Source organism: Epinephelus moara, chromosome 13 (genome assembly GCF_006386435.1).
Source record: "Epinephelus moara isolate mb chromosome 13, YSFRI_EMoa_1.0, whole genome shotgun sequence".
Taxonomy (NCBI): Eukaryota; Metazoa; Chordata; class Actinopteri; order Perciformes; family Serranidae; genus Epinephelus; species Epinephelus moara.
In genome coordinates this window covers 13,835,175-13,860,892 of record NC_065518.1, presented here as the reverse complement: position 1 = coordinate 13,860,892, position 25,718 = coordinate 13,835,175, and the positions used below count along the sequence as shown (strand labels likewise).

Sequence of the window (25,718 nt, the reverse complement as noted above, 5' to 3'; positions counted from 1 at the left end):
AATGGGATACTCTATTAGAAGCTTTACAAAAGTGTTTCTTGTAGGTGAGCTGTTTACTGTGAACTCTAATTTCACACCACATGGGTGTTGTTTGCATTGATCTGACTCATCTGCATCATTGCGTGCGGTCCTTGCTTCACTTCTTTGATTATTTAAAGAGATAACTGATGAGGAAAAGGAAGTTGTACTCATTTCAGCTGAATGTGAAACTCCTACAAGTTAACGAAAATATCAGTTTTGCCACAGTGATGGATGCAGTATATTCATGCCAAAAGTGAGATGTTTGACAGTTCATGTAAAAGAAGGTTTATTGCAACAAACAAAATGCTAAAAGGAATAGACTGGAACATCAGCAAACAGTCTGGCGGGCCAGAGTATCAAGGCCTCTTTTTTTATCACCAGCCAAGAGACTTGTGTCAACAGACAGACCTGCCGACAAACCTCGCACAATCCTGCAAACCAGCTGCAGTTGGAATGTTTGCATACAGTGGCAGTGTAAACATCTGTTTTTACAGAATGGGTCCTTACAATCCTGAGGACAACTTCAAACAACTTTATGCCAATTACAAACATGCATGTGCAGCAATTCAGTATACGTGTGCAAGAAAAGTCCCCCTGCAGAGGGGTAAAGAACCTGTGGAGCACATTCATTATGACTTTTAGCAAAGAGAAGACATAAATAACTTAACATGGGACATTACTTCTAAATCTCATGCGTAGAAATTACCTGGCAAAACATTGGTACTTCCACTTCCTGCCATGAGCATTGCTATACAAAGCAATCAATTCTTTTTGGCTATGCATAAACATTTCAAGTTTCTTTGGTGTAAAAGCAGCCTACTGTATGCAGCTAACTCAGAAGTTGCTGAGCAAAAATAACCAACGGAGGTTCCTGGAAATGTTTGAAACAGTTCGCTCTTGTTCACAAACCCACAGCTATCTCCCTCGGGCCTTTCCTATATTTGCTAAGGAGTTGAATTTGGAGAGGCTTGCAAGACGAGCCAAAGATACAGTTTGGACAGAGAAAATAGTCCGGAGTGCAAAAACAAACATAGCTTCCTATTTTCACCATGCTATACCCATATGTAAAGTCTCAACATACACCCTTGCTTCAAGAGTTAAAAGCTTTATATCAAATTTCCGCTCGACCATACATTTTCTTCATCAAACTATTTTAAATAGTAAAAAATTTTAAATAGCACACTATCAGAAAATATATCGCTCTCTGTATCAGGATAAAAACCCTAATAAATATCAGTCATCCCAGAGTTTTCCAAGAGGTTTCCTGCATCAGGGTTCTTGTCCATCAAAGTCTATAAAAAGTTGAACACTTTGTCCTCGATCAAACTAATCGACTTATCTGTGAGCATTTTTTCACTGCTTACAAATCTATACCCAAAGAGCTTCAGCGTAGGCCCACAGACTCTCTGCACAACCTGAGCTATTTTGAAAGGTAAACTGAACCTCCATTTCTCTACTTGTTCTGAGGAGTTTTTCTGTGTGGAGTAAACACCGCTGGTCTCCTTGGAGGCCTGGGTGTTCCTCAGGATCCAGGATTTCACTTGTGGAGTGAACGGGATTCCAGTGAACCTGTACATCTCAGTTGCCTTCCTCATAGGGAACCGAGCGATGTCCTCGTACCGCACCAGCATGTAACGCCTGCGCAGCCACGGCGGCTGCCTGAGGCCGATCTCAGCGGACATCCTGATGTTGTCGCAGTTCCCTTTCAGCTTTCTCACTTCATCATCATCAATGGGCACATCCCCACCCATTGCCCACTCCTTCCAGTTCTTGTATTTGGCGGCAAAGGCCACCATGCGCGAGGCTAGTACAGCCCGAGGATCTCGAACCAGCTGAATGAACTTCACGTCAAGGCGCGGGTCCTCAGCCAGGGGACGGAGGTTCTCCAGCTGGCGCACCCTCACTGACTTGATGACCCTGTGCTCCTTTTGGTGGCAGGACTCAGACGCCATGGTGAGGTTAAGGGGCCCACAGCGTCTGGTCCTGCAGCGATAACGCTCAAAGACCCCTTTGACGATGGGGCTGCAGACCGACTCCTCGCACAGAGAGCTGCTGGACTCCCTGCGGAAGAGCGCGGTGGTGATGTGGTCCACAGGGAGGGGCTCGATGAAGCTCTCCAGCAGGGTGAAGTCACACAGAAAGAGCTGCTGGAGCACGTCACGGTACGCCTTGGCTGCCGCTGTGGCGTTGGTGCCGCCGGTCTCCAGCGTCAACATCTTCTCCACGTGCCACAACGGCTCGAACAGGTAAAACATGTTGTCGCTCTGCTGGTTGAAAAACTCGCCCACAAGCGAGGAGCCCGTCCTGGTGGTGGCTAAAAGGAGGATGTGCTTCCTGCCCCTCGCCACCACCTCCTGGTGCTGGCTGTAGTTCTCCAGGCGCCTTTTCATCAGCGTGAAGGCAGAGTCCATCTTGCTGAGTGAGGTCATGGAACCATTGCGCCTCAGCAGCATGTGGGAGAAACCACTCGGCTGTAGAGGGGTCTGGGGGGTCTGCTTTAAGGCGAGCTTATCTGACACCCTGAAAGTGCGATAGGAAGAAGAAGAGTCACAAAGTTATATTATCTTTCACAGAGAGAAATCATAGCTTGTTATTTAACTGACACACTTTTGTGTTGCTCTGGGAGTTTTTGTAAAATATCTGTTCAAAGCTCAGAAGAGATAAACACACACGAACCTGCAGGGAATCACAAAAGCACTCCATTGATCACTGAAATGGACTTACCTTGAGATAATGTTGTTTTCCTTCTCAATGATAACAAGTGCCACAAAAAAGACGATGGATATTGTGTATTTGATCCTCATTCTTGGATGTAGCTGTGCCTGGATATGCTTTTACAGACTGCTCCTTAATGGGTTCTGCCAATCTCGCAAGTCTCCAGTTGCCTTCTTAAAGAGCCTTCCAGTTATTTGTATTCCCCGTTGTAGGTGATGTTTCATCCTGTAAATGAAATGAACATCAACCTGTCAGTTACACATTTTGCACATTTGAGCACGGCGGTGAGTAACTACTTTGGTCTCAATTCGTTATGTCGAAACACATCAAGATGGGGAAGTTGACAGTCTATTGTTGCATATGTGAAACTGCACTGTGATGCTGAGTCAGAGCACTTCTTCCCATCGCTTTCTTCTTTTTCTTTTTTTCCTCAGCCATGCACAGCATCACTGCACTGTGCTCTGCAAAAACCAACAATGGAGGCATTTACTCAGAGACAAAAATATCATATCTCAAGAAGGTAAGAGTAGAAAATAGCTGAGTGTGTTAGAATGGAATCTAAGCCAGTTCTTCCCACGAGGAAGTCCTTGTTATCTTTAAGTGCACCAGTGCATTTCAGGAACATGCCCACCCACCCTGCAAGACTGAAGGCTGGTGCACAGAGAGAAGCTGTATTTATGAGTGGGGCTTTGTAGAAACAACCATGAGAGCACAAAGGAAATGTGAGCAAGAGACTGCAATCAAGCACAATTAAACTGTAATTCTACAACTGCTTGAAAAGTTGTCTGGGTTAGAGTGATAATCCTACCTCCCACTGATGGGTAGCAGAGCAGCCTGTGGTCCAAACTGCCAGCTGCTGCTCCATGTCAACACTGGGAGGGGATCTTTTCAACAGAGGCCCTCAGTGACTTGGGCTACTGGTACAGTAGACCATCTGGTGGCTGGCTATTGGCTTTCTGCTTCCACCCATAATATGCCTTTGTGCTTCTAAGGTTACGTACACACTAATACGCTGTCGTTTTAGAGCTCATAATTATTCCTACATTTATGCCCAACGTCCGCACAACTGGTGTTTTTGATCCCCTTAAAAGAAGACCTTTAAATATGCTGCTGACCATATTTTAGTTTGAAAACTCTTTAGTGTAGAGGGGTGGAAACAAAGACTTTTAAACAATGATGATGCAAACATCCATGTTTACCTCCTGACTGGGTCTAGTCAGTCACAACATGTCAAGCCAAGATGGTATATCTAGACCTACATACCAAGCAGCAACCTCTGGCGCTGAAAAATAAAGCCAACACAGGAGTGCAGAAGAACTTCTGTGGCCAGTCGAGGCTGGCGCCAGAAGCGAGTCAATCCCCATTGCGCCTGACAAATCTACAGTGGGTAAATTTTTATTAAGTCATCCATTTAAATGTCATTAAAGCTTAAAGTCATGCATAACTAAGGCTGTGGCTGTTCTGAGTGACAGGTGGGTGATGTCCGTTGACTAGTTATCAAAGCGACAATGTTGGATAAGTAACGTAACAATGGCATAACCCAAGATTACACAGAGTATAGGCGTCATCATAGCTGTCACTATGTGTTCATGAAAGTTAACTGTAATGTTTTGGTCGCCTTAAAAATCTTGTTCAGGGTTTATTTGGGTTAAATGTCCCTCTTTGGATGTTGGATGTTCAGTTTTTCCAGTAGTACATTTTGTTTAAATGGTTTTAAGCCTGTTTTTCGCTAGCAAAAAATTAGCATTAGCGTTGTGACAGTTAGCCATAGGTGTAAATGCACCGCGCAAACCCAACTAGCAGCTAGCCTTAGAGTTAGCTCCACCCTCTCATCTAAACATGATCACTTTTGTCTCCAAAAATCCAAGATGGCGACGACCAAACTGCCAAACTCAAGGCCTCAAAACAGGAGTCCACAAACCAACAGGTAACGTCATAGTGGCTACGCCCATTATTTTATACTATCTATGCCACCCATGTGATTTCATCCTTCTCGTATGGGCAACAATAATGTTTCTCCGTTACCATTGCCATGGTTTTCTCCGGCAATGGATACTACTCCTGGTACCACTCTAATATGATGCTGTATTTGCTTTGCAGTGACTCCCGATCTTTTTTCCGCCGCCTTGACCGCCATGTTCATGTTACTTTCAGTAACAGTTCGACCTCAATGTTGAGGCAAGGCAAGAAATCTCTTCTGTAGCTAAGCAACCAACCGCAAATCTGATTTACATCTGCACACACATGCCCAGTGTATGTGAATGGTCATGTTCAGGTGTGTTAATACATATGGAGATTGGAACACACACGTGTATGGAGGTTGTTTTCATCTGAAAACACTTTGAAATAAAAACATTTGTGTTGATGTAGCTGAAAACACTGATTGAGGCTGAGGGGCACACATGTCACAACGTTGAGAGGTTTAACTGCGCAGTGCTGAAATTAGAGGGGAAAGCCTGCTCGTCGTGAAGTCGTAAATTGTAGTGCTCTGAGCCTGCAGGCCGTTTTGTATTTGTGTTACTCTTGGAGGGCAGGGAGTGGGTAGTCAAATGATGATAAGAGTGGATTTAATGATGCCTATGTGTATTTGGGAATGTCTTGCACATTCCTGAAAGATTGATATTTTAAGGTAATGGCAGCTTGGCTCAGATCCCTGACTAATCTTCGGATTTTAGCATAATCCTGCCTTACCTCGTCTGCCAGTGAAAGGGTCAATAACACGGCAAGAGTAAATGAGACAGTCTCCACCCTGAGGAAACTGGCAATGCGTCAGTTTGATGTGTGCCCACAAAAATGCCAAAGTTAGAAATTTAGAAGCGTTTAAGTAAGCACACAGAGGTCATACAGTCAGTCTTTTTAAATCCTGAATCAGACATCTGGGTTTGTGAAAACATTTGTTTATTGGATCCGTCAGGTGCTCCGCACAGACTCCTGAGTGTGTCTGTGATTTCTTATGGATCACTGTTAAACGATTGCAGGTCTAGCCTCAGGGCCGACACATTAGTGAAACTGCTGCTATTAATCAGCTGAGCCACAAGCCAACAGACCAGCTTTTTCACTTCTCACTACAGCAAGGTAGTCATGTGTTTAACACCAAACAAGCAGCGCTGTGTAGGAAGGGAAAAGCCCGATACACACGCATCACTTTCTGAATTCTGATGTGCCTCTTTGAGTTTCTGTGTAACACGTCTGGAGGTCCAGTTCTCACATCCTGTTGCGACCTCCGTCCCAGGCCAGTCTTGAGCACAGAAGCCAGTCCAAATGCTCGCAGTCTAAACACAGGGGGATGGTTGGATGCTGCCCGAGAAATTCTCCGTGAGGGAATGGGAAGTTTACAGCTCCAATAGAGCACTGTTGACGTGGAACGGCATGTAATGAAAAAGGTGAACAGCTTGTGTACCGAGACACGTTTTCACCGTGAGGGAAAATCAGCTCTGTCTTGCACCACCCTGCCACATGCCACAACCACAAAGGTCTCTTTACACAGGAGTGACTCTAAACCTCCTTTTGGGCAGAGATCGCAGAACATAAACTCCCAGGTCACTCGCTTGTCACAGGGTCAGTGACTAACCCCCTGATGTTACAACTCGTGGTACATGTCTTCTCATGGTTGCACCACAGGAAATTATTCAGTCCTTAAGTCTTCAGTGGTCATTTAACATTGTACAAATACAGCCACAGCTTATAAAGAAGATCTGACTAAATCTACTGTGACTACACCTGTACAAATTAAGACAAACACCAAAAATGATTTGGCCTAATGAATAAGACACGAGCGAACGATCAACTGCTCCCCTCAGTGAAAAAGTCTGACAGAAATTTAGAGTACTAGAGTATGTATTTGAGCAGTTTTTATATTGGATTTGAAATAATAAAAAAAAGCTACATCAACAATTCATCAAGAAAATAAGTGGTCTGAGGTTTTGTCATTTATATGGTAAATTAGATGTACACCAATTATCTCAGCTTATTGCATCTGCTGTGTAAAGTTAAAAAAAAACCCAACACGCACACATGAGCTGACATTGTTGAATATTCACAAACCACTGAGGCATATGACACTTTTGATCATCTACTCATAACAAAACCGCCACTGCACCATTTATCATCTTGCTACAAATGCTTTTAATAGCTGCCTCTTATTTAATGTAAATCTTATGTGAAGACAAATTAAACACCACCCAGACAAACCCACGTTGTCTGAGATGTTACAAATGTGCCCTGTATTCACAGAATATCCCATTACAACAGGTAAATGGATTTTTATCTGAAAGACAGTATGTAGGCCTGATGATTAAAGGATGATTTATCTTGATATCCAGCCAGTTTTCACTCCCAACCTGTCAAATACTGTGGCTTTGTCTGTGATTACAGAGGCATCTTTTGTGGCAGTATGATAAACACTGGGTGCATCAGTTTCAGAAGCACCTAGCAACAACCCAAGTCATCAAATATTGCTGCTTTGTCAGTGGACGTCGGCATCAGACACGGATGCAAAGACACCCTCTGTGTCTGTATGATACGACCTGGTCAAAGGCTGTTTAAGACGCCGCCGGCAACTACTGTAATATAAAGAGCAACAAGTCCATATAGAGTGGGGGAGGAGGTGGATGGGTCAAACAAACTCTGGACTTTCACCTGGGAGCCCGTTGTCAGGTTCCTGTGTGAAGTTTAGGCCAAATTATAATGTTTTTTTGTTGCCTAACCTGAGGAAATGCATGTAAAGTTTATTTTCAAAAGACTGCATGGATGTACAGAAACTGTACATTTCCTGTGAAAACAGTAGTGTATTTTGAAAAGACACAATGAATGTAACAAGTGTAAATTGAAACGCCATCTGTGAGCATCCAAAAGAGACACAGGAGGGTACCTGGTGCATCATATTTTGACCTGTATGTCCACTGACAAAATGGTGGTACTTGACGAGTTAGGATAATAACATAATAACACCTCATTACATTTATTCAATAGCTGTATTTTGCTAACTTAGCAGATTATTTTTTTTACATACAAAACACACCATGAATGTATAAAGTAGGATGCTTTGTTATAGATTAAACTCTATAAAGATAAAGCTAGTTAAATTAGCTCAGGTATTTAATTCACTGGCTTTGCCAAACACTGACATTCACATGGCTCCCCAAGAAATTTTTCACAGGGGTGACCAGATGGGGCTACTGAAAATCTTGGGCCGGTACACCATAACCAATTTTGAGAGTTAAAGAATCGCATACTGATTGGTTTCTTATTTTACAATTGATATTACTAATTACCTAGTCTCGCTCACCAGACCTTTCTCAGGAGGAAAGGTCTGGCTGGGCCGACTCTCACTTTAAGATTGGAGAAAAAAACGCCCCGGCTGCTTGTAATTGGAGAAAAAAACGCCCCGGCTGCTTGTATTTCTTTCAACCAATCACAATCGTTCTTGGCGGTGTCACAGCAATGGTGCGCTTGCAAAAATATTGCCGGGGGGAAACAGGTTTTGGTGTAACACGCCCACAAAAATATCGCCTACAGGACGCGAACCATGGCAGAAAAATGGCTACATCCCCGCAAGATCAAACACCGCAAAAGTTAGTAAAGGACATGTTGAAAACTGCAACCGGAGGTGGTAGGGCGGGACTTAAGTGGGTGGCTCGTTCCGCCCAATGAGAGGCTGATCTTTGCAGCGAACTTCCACCCACTCAGACTACTAATTACCTGATCTGACTAATACCAGTACACTTAACATTTGAGTTCCACAGTGAGTCATGTATCTTTATATACATTTTAGGTGATTCATTGTTCTTCAAATAGGATAGCTGTCATATTTCTTAAAAAGATAAATATACAGCTTTAATTAAGGAGTACATTATTTGTAAGGAACTAAGCATTTACTGGGAACAAGCCTCCACAAGTTTAGGGGAGACCTGTGGGTACCCATGGAACCCATTTTCATTCAGATATCTTGAGGTAAGAGTTAAAGGCACTCCTTTGAAAGTGGCTATGCCAGTTGTTTGAAGCGCTATTTAGCCTCCTTCTCGAAAAGCTATGCTAACATGGTTGTTACTAGGGATGTCAATGCTGGTTAATTTTGCTTTTGAAAGGCTGACACCCATTAACCAGTAACCAACTGGTTATTTTTTTAGGGGAAAAAAAGAGACATGAAATTAGTCCAGCGCTCCTTTGACTCAATGTGAGCTTTAGCGCTGCATTTCTAAGTGCTATCCAGTTAGAGGTGGTGAAATTTTGATGTTTTGCGATTTGAATGTCTTGCCTTTTCTTCTCTCTTGGTTTTGCTGACAGACAGCTGGCCAGCTGCCTCTTATTTATTTATTTATTTATTTACTTGTTTATTTGACAAGGACAAATGCATAGGACATTGCGTCATGTGTAAAATACAAAGTGAATGCAATGCATACAGATTTCTAGCCTAGCTAATTAGCAACCCCTGTCCCTGGTTAGGCTTAAAACGGTAAGTGTAAGATTACTGAGCATGGAGTAATTCAGTACAATAATACAACACAACATATGCAGTAAAATAACATGTAGAAACATGTCCACTGCCTGCTCAATACTGCAAAACACCCGGTTTGGGAGAGAGCTAACATTAGCTAGCTGACGCCGCTGCTCATCCAGCGAATACAAGTGGTGACACCCTTCAGGTGGCAGAAATGTTGCTGTGAAAACATTGTGCCCACCCTCTAGTCTCCCCTCAGCTCGCCTTAGGGAATAAGCACCTTCATTTTTAGCTGCAAAACCCTTTATCATTGTTCACTATGTTAGCACCACTAGCCAAGCTTACACTGCTAATGGTGATAACATAGTCCACATTGCTAAAGAGGGTTTTACGGCTCAAAACTGAGCTGCTTACTCACTGGGGCGAGCTGAGGGAAGTCTGGAGGGTGGTCACAATGTTTCCATAGCAACACTGTTGGGTCATGGTGGTGTTGCTTGCAATAATCGCCTAGTGAGCGGCGGCGCTAGTGCTAGCTAGTTCCCACCAGATCCAGGTGGTGCACTGTGTAGTAAATTAAAAATTAAGTTATGGACCAACATGTGTAACCAGTCAAAGAAAATATCTGTGGTTATGATTAACGGTTGACATCCCTAGTTGGTACTAACACATGCCGCATTTTTTTTTGTGCCCTCAAATTCATTGTTTTCAATGTAGCAGGCACGCTCATGCGCCAAAGTGACACCCTCGTGGCATGCAAGCGTTCCAGAGTGCCCATTTTTCAGGGTGCAGCCGCTGCGCCCCAAGGTAATGCGTGTTCAACTTCTGGAACACAGCAACGCGCGCTGCATGTCATGTGACGAGGAACAACCCATCACAGCCAACAGATACCTTTTCCTTCTTCCATAAATATCAGCCTGTGATAAACACGAAAAAGTTGATCATTTTGGTGCAGAGCTTTACACCTGTCCCACAGACGATATGCCTACACAGTTATAAACAGCACCTGGAAGAAGATCAGCTCTGCTCTCAGGATTTGAGGTAAATAGGCTTTAATTTGGTGACTGTTAAGGTTGCTTAGTAACTTCAGACGCAACCTGCTGCTGCGCTCATGAAAGCCGAAGTCCGACCTTGTGTTTTCTAGGCAGTTTAAGACGCGGCATGTGTACGGCCCCTCAGGTTCCCTTGTTTCACAAGATACCACTACCTTTGAGCTAGCTTAAAAAAATAAATTAGCACACCGCAGCCTCTTAAAGACAGTAATATCGGCCTCAAATTATTTTTCGCCAGGTGGCGTGAGGGAGCCAATGATTCACATCTCATTACTTTATTTCCAACAATGTTTCTGAATTTACTTTCCATAGATATATACAATTTATAGTCATTATATAGTAGATACATCAATATAATAATACAAATTTACATATACTGTGATAGAGTGCATTATTTTATATCTAATATGAAGTGTTTTGCAGCATGTGGACCACTTACCAAAGGAAAACAAGGCGGGCTGTGTTCAATCCATTTGTTTGGAAAGTTTAATTTGATAGTACAGGTCCGTTTCAGTTAGAGTTTATTAGGCTATCTGGATGTATTGTTTCTATGGTTACCACAGTTTAAAGACTGCAGGTGGTTAAACTTTTGGTCAGGTCTTTGTTACAGATGACCATAAATACTAGTAGGTAAGGAATCTCGCCTAAAATTATTTTAAAGGGAGTTTGGCATGCAGGGAAACAGGTTTAGTTTAGATGGGAGTGTAAGCGAGAGTCATACTTGTTGATAGAATATTTGGGACAATGTGGTGATTATGCACATGGTAGAGGTCATGCAGCACAAGTTAAAAAAGAAGAAGAGGAAAAAGTATGCATGGATGGTATTATTATAAATTCAAAGCACTGACTTGGCAGGCAACGTTGCAGTCCATTTATAAACAGGTTGAAACGTCAGTGCAGGAAAAGCCGGACTCCTTTAATGCAGCAGTGGTGAGGGTCCCTGGAGAGCATGCGCTGCATTCAGAGGTCATAAGGACAAAGCGGCCAAACTGAAGTCATGCTTTGTTAATGAGAAGACCCTCAAAGAAAACCCACTTTCCTTCAACGTTTATCAAAAGTTATGCAGTTATTTTTATTTCCCATTAACAGTCCTCCTTTGTGATATTATTAGTTTATAGGTTTTGGTTATTTATAAAGTGGAATTCAAATATATAAAGTTTGTCCTCTCTCCATACCCACCATCATGATGAGCCGCGGTGTCTGAAGGCGTCCCGCGTCGTGTCATCAGCCTGTCCTCACAGAGAGACCTCGGATAGAAATTAATTCCATAACGTCCCAAGAATACTTCACTTGTGTGACAAAAAACAATCCAAGCCAAAAGAAGAAGCAGCTGGAATAGTCTTGGTGAGTGAAACCTGTGGGTCAGGTGGACTCATGTTTGAGGAGACTGCAGGTCAGGCTGCCCGCTGGACTGAATGGCAAGACTGTGCAACAGTTGCGCCTCAGTGAATCACATGGGAAAGTTTGGTCCAAAGGAGCGGAGCTTCAGGCTGGAGGCGCACTGACACCACCCCTCACACAGACCCTCTGTTAACTAGTCTGGTAACTGTAGATGGCAAACTAACTTTAAACACATTATAAACAATGTTAGAGGTCTGATTCTGTTGTTATGTGCCGCTGATATTTAGGCCACTTTTAATTTTTTTTTAGCAGTTCTTGATGTAGTCGCATCACAAGAAAAGGCAAGCACGCCATCTAGTGGAGAAACACACAAAGTGCGTCTCAACTTTTACACTGACCTGTATGTGGATCTAAAGGAACAATTACAGAACACTCACAGATTGTCTTTAACGTTATTTATGTCAACTTAAATTAAAAGCAAGTCATTCAGTCAAGTACTGTACTTGTAGGTCTTCTCCATTTTTAAAACGAAATATACGTTTTTACTCTACTACATTTATTTTACAGCTGTAATTTTACACTATGGAGATGAAGGTCTTGCATGTAACACACCATCAGGTCTTAAATTACTCTATGTATGTGTATATGTTTTACTTGGTTTGTAAAGTAGTTTAAATGAGCCTTACCTTAACACTGAAAGGGGTCATTGTGCATCATGAGTGACACTGTTTTATTTTAATTTTGATACTTTAAGTAGGCTTTGTTACAGAGCATAGTGCCTGCACTTGGGAAAAACAAAACATGTTTTTATATTTTTATGAATTAACAAGTTTATTAGCTCAGAATTCTGAAAACATTTTCTTGGGAAAAAAAAACTTGCACTTGTTTTTTTTTTTTAATTAAAGAGAGAACAACCTCGTAAATTCTCGTTATTCAGAAAAATAATATCAGATTTTTTTCCATTAATAAACATAATCTCTGAATTAATAATAATAATTATTATTATTATTATTATCAATAATTAATAATTATTATATATTTTTCTGAAGCAGATTTTTTTTCCCATTAAAACTTTTCTCAGGATTCTGAGATAATAATCTCTGAATTATTAATAATTAATGATTATCATTATCTAAAATGATAAATTCATATTATTTTTTCTGAATTAACTATCTTTTTTTTTTTTTTTTTTTTTTACTTTTTTTTATCTATATATTTATTATTTTTATTATAAACTACAAATGCTTTATTGTAAAGCAGTATTTTTAAACGTTGACACTGCTATTTGCTTGGAGCTACATCCTTCTTTAACCTGTGATGACAGTGCTTTATAATTATAACACGCAGGCCGACTTAGAACTACAACTCCCATCAACCCTGTCGCTTAATGATGACGCACTCGTAGGGAATTTTCACGAAGGTTGCAAAACAATTGCGTCAGAAAGTTGCGCAGTTGTTTCTGGAAAGGTGAACGACGAACATTTCTCCCTCGGTATGTAACGTTCATGTGCATTCAATTGTCTTTACATTAGGTATTTTACACCAGAAATGCAGTAGTTAATGGCGAAAGATATTTAATTTGGTCAGACTGAACACCGTAACACCGGAAGTCCCAAAGAAATTGTAGCGAAATAAGTATTTAACGTTATGCAGCTAGCATGTGTCGTGTTAGCTAACGTTAGCTAGCTTAACGTTTAACTTCAGTGGACTGTTACGATATAAGCGTTTATAACTGACCTGTGTTATTGCTGCAGTGCTTTAACTGTGTTGTCTTGCTAGCTGTGTGATTGTAATCATTACAATATGTGTACAACTGTTCAAACATGATGTCACACGACTGTCTGTCAGCTACTGTACCAGACGCCCTGTTTATCTTTTAGTCTGATACAGGATAATACACCGTGACCATGCTGGTGGCGAGGCTGACGTGCCTGAGGAGTCTTCCTCTCGTCGGGCTCCGTCCTGTGCTGTCACAGGGCTCCTCAGCCCTGAGAGCACCCACCCTGAAGGCCTGTCCACCTCTGCTCAGGCCCCAGCAGGTACTGTAGAGTTCGCACCAACAGGCTGCCATTCATAACATATGTCCAGTCTCTCTGTTTGCTGCGTTCACGCTCCATTATGAGCACACCGGTACTACACACATACATCTGTTATTACTTTTAACCACTTCTGCTAACAGTAGACTAGGTTAAAAGAAATTCTCATTTAGCTTGGGTCAGTGTAGCAGGTACTGAGGCACACATAAGATTAAATTGAATAGTGGGCACTAGGGTTGCAGCGATATACCGCTTTCAAGCTATACTGTGATATATAAGTCGATGGTTATCATAATGTGAACATTTGGTTATCTACAATATTGAAAAGAAAATGCAGCTGGCCATTGACTCTCCCCTTTATATTACTTATCTTCTCGGGAGAGTTTTTAACACATACATGCAACAACAAAATGGTTTTAAGTGTCAATTATAGTAATAAAACATTTGTTCAACCATCAGTGAGTCTTCCATGTTCATTCCTTTAACGGTCATTCTGACTGATAATAAGATAACTTCTTCAATACCATGAAACCGTGATATTTTGTTATTGTACCAAGAAAATCTCATACCATTGCAACCCTAGTGGGCACTGAATGTAAAGAGAACATTACATATGCTACATCAAGGCTGCATCTACAATGGCGCACCATGCACTACATAACCAATATGTGTACTATCGTTCAGCATACCTTTGTCAAAATAAACAGTCGACGCACTGAGCTGTAATTACCGTGTCACTTCCTCAGAGCCTCCTTGCTGGTTGGACAAGCATAACCATAGTAACCTGTGCCAACAACAGCCTTACCAGCAATATAAAAAGCTATATTACTCCTAGCAAAGTGAAATCTTACAATTCTTACATACCTACATTCAAAATGAAGCATTACCGACATTACAAAGCTGTCTTGGTCGCTGTCCGTTATGGCATTGTCGGACATTTATACTGGCACAGTGTCCAGTGTTTGCGTTCTGTAATATTCACTGAAAATAGTTTGACGTTTCGGCACATATTAAAAAATCTCACGTACCGTTTTAGCCCACTAAATAGCAAGTTAGTATGCAATTTCAGACACAGCCCAAGCTGCTAATCCATAGACTGTTTAAAAAAAAAAAAACACCATCCAAATCTGTGTTTTTGTGACAAAATCTCATTTCAGTTTGTCTTGCACACTTCTGTTGATGAATAGTGTGTAAAGGCAAGAAGTAATGTAGACACTGGCAAAGAAACAATCTGAATATTTGCTATTGTTTAAAGCAAGTCTGATGACTCACATTTTACCAATAGTCTCTAACAAGGCAGGGTGTAGGAGCTAAAGGATTAGTTATAGAGTGGGTAGGAAACTGCAGTCTTGATATTCAGAATGAATGCCAGTGTCAAAGAAGGTGGCAGCAGCTCAGAGGTCTGACACAAGGCGTGGCAAAACAGTCCTGTATTTGCTGCAGCAGCCATCTTGTCCCATCAGTGCCCCTGTTGAGTGAATTTAAACATACTTGTTGAAGTTTCTGTCAGTGAGATTGCAAGCAAAACACACTGACAGTGAAATGATAGTTGAACTTCAGTAAGGTGGTGTATCACTAAATCAACAGCTTGAGTTTTGTGTAAAGTTTTGTTTTTCTCTCACCAGGGTTACTCCACAAAGACCAGATTTGGTTTCCGCCGTGGGAAGACAGCCAGAGACCAGATCAAAGAAGCAGCGTTTGAGCCAGCAACAGATACCGCCATTAAAAGTAATCACTATTACATATGCTAGTTTAATATACTGTTGCATGCTGTTACATACACTGTACTGTTACATAACTGGAGTTTTATGCTGTCCCCTCTCTTAACAAGCTAAATTATGATAAGCTCATATAGTTTGGATCCTTCAGCTAATGCCAGATGCCTCTGTGTTCATCTGTAACACGTTTTGAGTATTCAAGTTTGTGACATCCTAGGAGAATTTGTGTCAAATAATAACTGTTGTATCCACAGTTGACAGCATGGGACGAATGATCCTGGCTGGAGGTGCAGCAGTTGGTCTTGGAGCTCTGTGCTACTATGGACTCGGCATGTCAAATGAAATTGGTGCCATTGAGAAAGCAGTGTGAGTAACAGCTTTTTAATTTTGTTTAGAGGCACAGGTCAGTTTAAAGTGTTCATCTTCTAAAGGCTGATTGATAGTTGTACTTAGGCTCTACGCAGAGCCCACACGCAGCCTTGGCAAGTGGCCTACGCCATTGTGAGCATTTATACTACATTCATACCACTGGTGTGTTTGCATCGCTCTGCTATAACATTACCAAAGTGCTAGTCGGCGGTGGAGTTTCTCTGCCACTGTGTTGAGTTTCTTTGTGTACTTCGAACACTGGCAAATGAAACTGAGCGGATCATGTTAGCATTGGAGATAATACATGTTGAACAACAGTTACTTGCTCTGAAGTTCCTGCACTTGTGATTTGGCAAAGATGAGTCGCAGAAATATATATATATAAGGACTATCTTAGTTAACTTCTCCTTAATGTGGTCCATGCTCACGGAGAGGCAGGAGCAGCCGAAAATGCTCAGTAGGACATGCGATGCTACCAAGTTGACCAATGACAGTTTTCTGGGCAGGTCCAGTCAGGCTGCGGTGTCGCGTACAGCGTGGATTGAATAATCCAAGCTCTGTGTTCACCTGACTCTTTGCTGTGTGTGCAGGATCTGGCCCCAGTATGTGAAGGACAGGATCCACTCCACCTACATGTACTTCGCAGGCAGTGTTGGACTGACAGCTCTGTCAGCTGTGGCAGTGAGCAGGACCCCGGCACTTATGGGTCTGATGATGAGAGGATCCTGGCTGGTAAGCTTTAATAATCCAAGTGGACCTGACAGAGATGGACGTGTTCTTTCGGTCCTCACTGGATTTACTTTGAAATTAAATTGAAGGCTAATAACATTTTTAGGTGTATGCACAGGTTGTTAATTTGAACGCCTGATGTTTGTTCTAACAGGCGATCGGAGCAACTTTTGCTGCTATGATTGGTGCCGGCATGCTGGTCAGGTCCATTTCATATGAGCACAGCCCCATGCCCAAACACCTCGCCTGGATGCTTCATGCAGGTTTGTAAGGAAGGTCATCACTGTTGTGTTGTCCTATTCAGCCCTGTAATTTCAGTTATGTAGTTGCCTCAGTTGGACACTAGAGGGCAGTCATGTAAAGGCTCAGAGAATACAGCTGCTGTTGTATCTGAAACCTCCACACTACATCTAGACTTGTGCCACAGATCTGTTTCATTATTGTTTGTTTGAATGTGTGTTGTCTTTGTACTTGACTTTTTTCTTTTTTTTTAATTAGGTGTGATGGGTGCTGTCATCGCTCCTCTGACTCTCCTGGGGGGGCCTCTGATGGTCAGGGCCGCCTGGTACACTGCAGGAATCGTAGGAGGTCTGTCCACTGTGGCGATGTGCGCCCCAAGTGAGAAGTTCCTCAACATGGGCGGCCCATTGGCTGTCGGCTTTGGAGTGGTCTTTGCTTCTTCTATTGGTTAGTATAAAGCAGTTTCACCTCATACACCCAGTCTCAGGTGCACTCCAGGCAGTTCTGACCATGTTAACAAAATTTGTACATTACTCCATTTAACGCTTAACTACAGACTACAGCCAAGTATTAACTGCCAAGTATCAGTGTTTTTCCCATGATTAAGTCCCTGTAGAGCCGTGTGAGAAACTTTTTCAAGTAATGAAAATCCATAATCTACAAATCCGATGAGTAAATCACACCCAAAGTGTTAGTTTTCACACAGTCAAACCAGTTTATTTATGCAAATTAATTTGGGTGACATCACACAAAAAGAGAATATCAGTGTTTTGTATGAATTAATTTGCATGAACTACAGAAATTAGCTGATTTAAAATGATACATAGCTTATTATGATCATGGCAGTACGGGCATTTTCTATTCAGACTGTGCAGGCTTGACCTCTACTGATGAATGTCATATTTATAACATGAATTAGGTGTAGTGGTTAAGTTTTTCTCTTGTTAGAAGAGCGTTATAGTTAGTTCCACTGTGGCTATATGTCAGTGTAAATGCCAATTATTTCAGTAATTGTTTTGGTCCCTGTTGCTCTTGCATATAAAAAGGGTGCCTCAAAGCAGCGTGATAAAGAATCTATGAAAACAGACCTGATGGGAGAAACTTTGACCCATGCTTACGGACATTTTGGAGACAGGAAATTGCCGACGCAGATGGTGAGGTGGAAGCCTTATTGGTGCATGTGATTTTCGGCTTTTTTCAGTACGCACGTTTTTAGTATGGATCCTACATATTGTTTTATAAACGAGACCCCTGGTGCTCTGACTGGCATTTCAGTCTGCTTGTTGCGTTAACCTCAGCACCTATTGCTCACGACATACAGCTGAATGTTTACGGGCAGAATACATGTTTGTGAACGTTGGTAACCTGCATCAATCTGCATACTGTGTATTCTGCGTGTGGCTGCGTGCACCAAATCATGACCCTTGTACAGTGATGGTTCGGCATGAATACACAAACCAATACAGCCCTAAAAAACAAACTACTAAACCAGGGTTCCTTCAGATCTATAATAAGTCTTTCATTCATCTAAAAATGAGGCCTAAATTGGTATTAAAATGTCTAAAATAAACATTTCAAAAGTCTTAAAAATAACATGGGAAGTAGGATTTTATAAATCTTTTTTTAATACAATTTTTATGTTGCTTCGTAGAATGACAAAATAATTGCTGAGATCTATTTTTTAAAAATTAATTTGCTGAATGCATTTCACATTAACGTCACACAAACTGAGATAACGAAACCAAAAACACTTATTTTGTTTCTGGTCAGGATGCTCAGAGCAGAGGATCCACTGTCTGCTAGCTAAGTGTCACTGTACCCTGGACGACGTGGGGAAGTGCAAATTCAACGAAAATTGGCTAGTTTACCAAGATTTTGCAGCATGGCTAAAACCATTACAAGGCAGTGCATACGAGGCTCTGTGTATTTCATGGAGTAAAACATTTTAAAAACACGACATGATGGAAAAGAAGGCAGTGGAATCCCACGTGCAGAGTGGGAAACACAAAATTGCCAAGAAAACTTAACAGGTATTTCCCAGTGCTGTTGATGTTGCTTGATTTTTGTTTCCTTCAGTTTTGTGGTCTTTAATTTTATTTCAAGTGGTAGCAAAACGTCTCGCCTTGTGCTGTAGGAACCCTGTAAGCATTGCGTTAGTTTTTAAATGGTAAAGTCTCACAGTGAATCTTCTGTCTCCTTCAGGATCAATGTTCCTGCCGCCCACCTCAGCGTTTGGAGCAGGCCTGTACTCCGTGGCCGTCTACGGAGGCCTGGTCCTGTTCAGCATGTTCCTCCTATATGACACACAGAAGGTCATCAAGAGGGCAGAGACACACCCACTGTATGCTGCACAGAAATATGACCCCATTAATGCGTAAGTCACCACAGGAAATACTCACAAACACTTGAAATTAGGTTTTAAGCACATTGATGTTAGTTATATACTCACACCAGTGTACTGATCGCATGTTATTTTTGATCCCACAGGTGTATGGGGATTTACATGGACACTCTGAACATCTTCATGAGACTGGTGATGATTCTGGCGAATGGCGGCAGCGGCAGAAGGAAGTAAACAGCAGCATTCTGACTTTAGCTCTGCTTTGATCTTCCACAGAGCCGAATAAAATCCTATTTTATTACTAGCAGCATACGCCAGGTGTTATCTCTCAGTGACAAGTCTTACCTAACTGATAAATATACAGTACATGAATACTTTGCGAGGGTGTGGAGGCGAGGATTGCACTCTCTGGTGCAAAGAAGACAAATTGGGATAACACAGTGAGAGCTCGTACCTTGACTGTGGAAGTATGTGGTGTATCCTGGGGGTTACAGATGGGCTAATTCTGTCTGTCAGCATCGTTTCGCTCGCCTCAGATGTCATTTGTTTTCTTTGTGTTTTGTATTTATTTCAACTTGATGGGTTTGTGTTTCTAATGAGAATGAAAGTTCAAGATTATCTGATATATGCAGCAGAGATGCCACACATGTCAACCATAAGCAGGTCCAGACTCACAGTACAGTAAATGACTCTGCTCCAGTATACACTGATATTGCACTTATGTGATGGGTTAAAGAGGTTGGCACTAGTTCATATGTTTCTCATAAAATATACAGTAAGTTCAACAATGGAATCAACAAAAATAAACAAGTCAAAAGTCAAGTTTCTTTGTCAGATTATTTTGAAATGTGATCTAAAATTGAGCAGAGATTGAGTTAGCGTGATTGCAGATAAAAGCCTTTTTCACACGCGACACTTTGACACGTTACACAGTCGGAAAAGCTCTATTATTAAATACTGCAATTAATGATGACTGAATTATATTTAGCTGCTTCAGTTTCAGTCCTGTTACTGTGTGTGCTAGCTCGCTGTCACCACTTGCTGGGTAACTTAAAGAGAACAAAGCCGTAGTTAATGTATTTCAGTAACACCTGTGCTTTTGCCTCCGCCTCCATGGCAACTCACCAAAAACACCTATTATTGAAATATAAAAAATTAAAACAACGTCTTCTTTTACATAAATACAGGAGGCTTTTCTGACGTGTTTATGTGAAATGCATATTTGCATTACAGGGTTCCCATGGTCATTAAATCCCTGGAAACGTCAAATTGACATCTATAGGATCTTTGATTTCTGTATCCCCCAAAGAGAGGTGTGGCCCTGACCATATGTGAAGTACCCATATGTGACGATCTGGTCTATTGGCTTTGGGGGTAATTATGCAGTAAATTGGCAAGGGAAATATCTAACGAGCAAGTAAAGTTAGCAAGCACTAGCAGTTTGTTTATTTGCAAATTCCCTGGGATGTGCATCTTTAATAATGTATGGCTGTATCGCTCTATAGGCCTACCCATCTTAATGTACTTATGTAAAGTCATGGAAATGGGTTAAAACATTAAAAAGTTATGGAGAAGTTTTAAAAATTCATTGGTTAAAAATAGGGCAGCTATCAATTGAAATACATTTTTTTTTCTTTTTTTTTTTCCTTGTTTTCATCAACATAGCAACTGTAATACATCCGGAGTTGAATACCAAAATACAAACACTTGCATGTTGTCCATTTTTATACCCCTATATAGTATGAGGCATCTAGCAAATAGCATTCGAATAGTGACTAAATCGATTGAAATATTTTATCGCGATTAATCGGAAATTAATTTTTTATCTATTCTATATTTACCTTAAAGGGATATTTTTCAAGATTTTAATACTCTTATCAACACGGGAGTGGTCACATATTCTTTACCACAGTGTAGAGTCCAACTTTACTCTTGTAAAGCTTAACTAAACATCCCCTGTTTTTAAAGCAGCTGAACATACTCCAGCAGTAACTCAAGTCACATCGAAAGTAAATGCAAATAACGTTGGTCTTGCAGAGAGAATGATGTGGCAGGGCTTTGAAGCTGAACTTGCCAATCAGAAGATGCCTTTCGTCATCCATCTCTGCTCACTGAGGTTTGTTTCTGCTTGCCATCCATAACCTTACTGATATGATAATATTGGAAAGAATGGATTGTTCCAACAATGGGATAATCCTTTTAATTTGTTGAAAAACAAAATTGTAATTGTAATGACAAATGTGCTTTAGGTGCCTATTAAAAGAAATATATTAGCTAGACTTTGCTCCAACACATGGATAGGCAACCTGCAGCTCCAGACAGATTTTTTAAATTAGTTTTTTGGTCAAAAAATGGCTCTTTTGATAGTAAATGTTGCTCTAACATTACAATTAAGCTCCATGACACTCAACCACTAGTGATTGATTGCGAGAAGTGTCTTAAATCAGTGCAAGGAAGTGTTTGTTTAAAGTTTTGTTCACAACCTGTCATCGCTGCTACTAAATAAGCCTAAACTGACATATTTTCTCATTAGTCATCCACCCTCTTAGCAGCTCTGACCACACAGTGAAGGACCAGCGGGGGTCCACCTTGTATTTGCCTATAAACAGTCAGTGTGTAGCAGCAGCAGATGACAAAGGCTTAGCGTCGTAATCCTCTTGTCCACCATCTGGCTGCTCCTCTAAAATTAAACCTCCAAACCAGGGCACTTGCAACAGATGCTAACATCTGTAAATATGCAGGTGCTTCATTAGAGCACATACACGTGGAGCACACAGCTGCCAGGGGGTGTTTCAATCTCTCGGATCATGTTCACGTTTAGAACACATATGATTCATATATACTGTGTATTGGGGGCGGAGGGAGCCCTGCAGATGGGAGGGATAAAGAGGGCAATAATGGATGAGATTGGGGAAAGCTTCAGCATGTGGAGATCTGGCATTACTGGGGATAAAAGTTGCTCTCTGGCAGTCATTTTTAGATTGATGACCAATATTTGGTTGGGGTCCAAGGTTTTTACTGCCTAATGCAGGCTTTACGTGGTGCGTGGGTGTGTGTATGAGTGTGTGTGTGAGAGAGAGAATTTAGACAAGTTCAGTGGACATTGAATTATGTCTCATAATTATACCTTCTCCACTTAAACCCACTACACCTTAAGAACTCTGAGCTCTCAAGCGCATTGTCTTACATTATCACAAAGAGAACAATGTTTTAGTTAATTTCTTAAATAGACGTAAATATCTCAGCAACTGTCAGGTGGATTGCCTGGAAATTTTTAAGAAATTTATGGTAAAAATTTTCACTTATCTTATTTGTTAAGTGTGGTTTGAAATGAAATTTTTTGAGGTGACAGATGAGAAAATCAGCTGGAATGAGTCTTTTGAGAGTCATGCTAGCTGTTAGCATGCTAAAGTTAGCATCTAGCTCAAGTACAGCCTCAAAGAGCTGCTAGCATGACTGTTATAGAGTCACCCTAGCTGTTATCATGCTAAAGTTAGCATTTAGCTCAAGTACACCATCAAAGAGCTGCTAGCATGACTGTTATAGAGTCACCCTAGCTGTTATCATGCTAAAGTTAGCATTTAGCTCAAGTACAGCCTCAAAGAGCTGCTAGCAAGGCTCTGTTGTTCTTCTGAGTAATTTCTTATATCTTTTATATTATTGTTGGTTTAGCAACTAAGGGCATATGTACTTTAAGGTAAACTTGTTCATTATATGAGTATTTATTAATGCTACTTCAAACTGTACAAACATACAAAGCTACATATTGCAACCACTCAACTACATTTTAGTAGAAAATTACACTTTTAATTCCACCACATATTTCTGGCATCAGCTTTTAATGGTTACTTTGTGAATTCAGATTTTCTGTGGGAAAACCTGATGGTCATCTTATATTTATTATTGTAGGTTAAAGCATCCAGCAATATTAAAGTACTTAAAATTAACTCCACCTCAACTACAAAATTAAAATGTTACTTATAAGTTCATGAATCTGTAATAATATACAAATTATAGATTATTAAAAGCACATTTTGCTAACAATACTTCTGTACCTTTACTTAAATATTTTGAATTCAGGACATCTACCTGACATTAAGCATGTTTATATTTGCCTAATTTTTCCATATATTTATTTTCTGCCTCAGATGGTTTCTTGTGTCACTATAAACACAGAGCAGTCCATGGATCCTGTGTTTATTTTAGTGAACAGAGCAGATCCTTCATTGGCTCCCAACCGGTAAGATGCATGAGTATGTCACTGAACGTCAGACGCTATTTTTATACCTGTGAAAGTAGCAAGTGCAAAGTCTGCACCTCTGAGTGACTAAGTCAATACAGTTAACACACCTTGCTGAAACAAATGCAGCGTGCACTTGCATGACACCTGTTTATAAGCAGATCTGATTTTTTTTTAAAGGTACAAAACTCTTCCGAGGTGGAAATTGTGTTCACTAATAATAAAATATGACGTTTTGGGCTCTTGGCCGTCATCAGATAAGGGAAAGGTTGCAAGACCGAAACGTCATACTCAGTTTTCCACTTTGGCCCTTTTTTTCCATCAGCAGCTCAGCTGTTTATTTTTGGGCTGTAACTCTCTCTGAATTTGAGAGCAGCGTTTTGGTGTTGACCTGCTTAAGCTGCAAGTGATTCATACCAGGAGTTCTTACAATTTTAGACAGTGCTTAGTGGAAAACATCTCCTGTAAAATGACATTAAGCCGAACAAAAAAAAATATGAAGTGGGCTTGCTGCTTGAAAATTTAAAATCAAACAACCCTGACTGACAACATTGGCTATTTGTAAAGGCGTTCTCAGGCATAGTGATTGACAGGTCACTGGGCTTCTTGGGGAAAGTGGACTGCAAAGCTTCTTGGCTATAAGTGCATCACAGATCCACAAGTGCAGCTGAGGCTCGTGTTGATCAGGGAGCTGCCAAGGAGAGCAGCCACGGGGAAGCTTAGGCCAGTGGGACTCGCTACATGTGACTAATGAGTTTGCTGAAGCCTTTTAAGACGCCAGCGACACGAGCCAATTGTGCCATGTGTCCATACCAACTAACAAAGAGACACAAATGTGAACAAATTATGTTTGTTTGAGGTGCCTGGTGTGTAAGCCGATGGTGCTTCCATGTGGGGGGGCATGACCCCCATGAAACAATGGCTGCCCCTCGCCATTGGCTTACCCTGGTGAAAGTAATTGGAAACAGGCAATACTGTCTTTAAAGCCTGGTATACACTGTGAAAGTTTGGGCTGTCCTAGATGAAAGATGACCAACCTGAAAGAAATGTGTGGGATTCCAGCAAAGAGGAAGACCTTGTCAAGTTGTGGCAGCAGAAGCCTTGCCTGTATAATGTGTCCTCCAGCTCTTACCATGATTGCGTAAAGACAGATGAAGCATGGCAGGAAATAGCGGCAGAGTTACAGCTGCCAGGTGAGCACCCTAGCAGCTAGCAAACACAGACACACCATGGTATATTATGCCCACAAAACTTTAGGGTATTTAATAATGTGACACTCTATGTTATGCTTCACAGTTTGAGAAGTAATAACTCGTGCAGCATCCTTGCGCACTTAGTATGGGAAGCTATTGCATCTTAGGTTGTAGCCTGCAATTCAGTAAATGCTGTCATCGTACAGTCTGTGAACTTAATGTCCTACCCAAGTTTATTGGATCCATTTTGCACAGTGTAGCTGTACTAAACTTATAAGGTTGCTAAAATCTGTAGGAGGCTCAAGAGGCTGTGGGGCACTCATTTTTTAAGGGAGCGCAAAGATAGTGGTATCTTGTGAGAGTAGATAACGTAAGGTGTAGCATTTTGGGATGGGGGCTAAATAATGCTTGAAATTTAGGCTACATTTTGGCGAGGGAACAAATGGCATGGCCACTCTCAAAGGGGTTCCTTGAACTCTCACCTTAAGATGTCTGAATGGAAACAGAGTGCTGTAGGGATGATGTGTTTCTGAAGGCCAGCCAGGAAGTTGGCATCACCCTAGTTCCCTCGTCAAAAAGCCAATGGGATTTTCCAATTTGATTTTGGATTATTGCAGAAATTAGGCTCTGTGGCAAAAAAAAACTTCATGATACTTACACTGTTTGTTCAGCAAGTGTAAATGCAATTGCCAGAGGTAAAAAGCTAACGTTAGCCCATAAACAAGCTACACTACAATTGCATGACTTTAATGTTGCCACTGCAAGAAGGCTGTAAAGCTGTGTTCGGCGTGATGACATTCTGAAGTCTCATTTAGCCACTTGTTAGCAATCGCCTTTTTCAAGACACATTAAAGCTTCAAAATTCATGAGTGGGGTAATTACAGATGTATTTTATGTCATAAAACAAAATGTAAATGTTTCGTAAGCTTGTATTAACCGCAGACCTTATTTCAGGCTGATAACCAAAAACCCATTTACTTCAAGACAAGAGGACAAGGTTTTAGGACTCTTTCTTGTACCACTCTATGGGTTCAGTGGGTCCCCAAGAGTCTCCCTTATAGCCTATATACTTCAACGGCACAATCAAATTCCTGATATTCAGTAATGGCTTCTGGTTTTGGTGTGCCACCCCAAGATTTTCAGTGACCTTGTCTGGCCACACCTATGACAAATTTCTGGGGGCACCACTGGTGTAAGCTGGAGTAAATTCAGTGTAATACTAAATACTGTAAAGCCGAAGTCTTAGTGGGTATATTATGTCATTAAGTCTTTGACTTAACAGTAATC

General features: G+C 41.2%; 2 protein-coding genes across 4 annotated transcripts; one reads left to right on the top strand and one right to left on the bottom strand.

Annotated features, from left to right (window-relative positions):
* Window positions 1-290: 290 nt before the first annotated feature.
* On the bottom strand, window positions 291-11,664 carry chst3b (carbohydrate (chondroitin 6) sulfotransferase 3b). 2 transcript variants are annotated; one of them, XM_050060041.1, is made up of 4 exons: window positions 11,404-11,664; window positions 11,073-11,178; window positions 2,746-2,961; window positions 291-2,541 (listed from the first exon to the last, which is right to left on the bottom strand). In XM_050060041.1, exons 3-4 carry the CDS (start codon window positions 2,823-2,825, stop codon window positions 1,314-1,316), a joined length of 1,308 nt encoding a protein of 435 aa, XP_049915998.1. In that variant the 5' UTR covers window positions 2,826-2,961; window positions 11,073-11,178; window positions 11,404-11,664; the 3' UTR covers window positions 291-1,313. The 2 variants fall into 2 exon arrangements, with proteins under 2 accessions (XP_049915998.1, XP_049915997.1); XM_050060040.1 differs by lacking the exon at window positions 11,073-11,178.
* A 1,264-nt stretch (window positions 11,665-12,928) lies between these two features.
* ghitm (growth hormone inducible transmembrane protein) lies at window positions 12,929-19,820 on the top strand. Of its 2 annotated transcripts, none has more exons than XM_050060449.1 (9): window positions 12,929-13,057; window positions 13,446-13,604; window positions 15,227-15,329; window positions 15,574-15,685; window positions 16,279-16,420; window positions 16,572-16,680; window positions 16,916-17,104; window positions 18,860-19,031; window positions 19,145-19,820. In XM_050060449.1, exons 2-9 carry the CDS (start codon window positions 13,473-13,475, stop codon window positions 19,230-19,232), a joined length of 1,047 nt encoding a protein of 348 aa, XP_049916406.1. In that variant the 5' UTR covers window positions 12,929-13,057; window positions 13,446-13,472; the 3' UTR covers window positions 19,233-19,820. The 2 variants fall into 2 exon arrangements, with proteins under 2 accessions (XP_049916406.1, XP_049916407.1); XM_050060450.1 differs by having other exon boundaries at window positions 13,002-13,057; window positions 13,456-13,604.
* Window positions 19,821-25,718: the final 5,898 nt, after the last annotated feature.

Excerpts from the sequence above, each read along its gene's own strand:
- chst3b (XM_050060041.1), bottom strand. The coding sequence starts at position 2,825 with ATGAGGATCAAATACACAATATCCATCGTCTTTTTTGTGGCACTTGTT. Across the intron at positions 2,542-2,745 it reads GAAAACAACATTATCTCAAG|GGTGTCAGATAAGCTCGCCT; the intron begins GTAAGTCCATTT and ends TCGCACTTTCAG.
- ghitm (XM_050060449.1), top strand. The coding sequence starts at position 13,473 with ATGCTGGTGGCGAGGCTGACGTGCCTGAGGAGTCTTCCTCTCGTCGGG. Across the intron at positions 17,105-18,859 it reads GGTCTTTGCTTCTTCTATTG|GATCAATGTTCCTGCCGCCC; the intron begins GTTAGTATAAAG and ends TGTCTCCTTCAG. Across the intron at positions 19,032-19,144 it reads AAATATGACCCCATTAATGC|GTGTATGGGGATTTACATGG; the intron begins GTAAGTCACCAC and ends TTGATCCCACAG.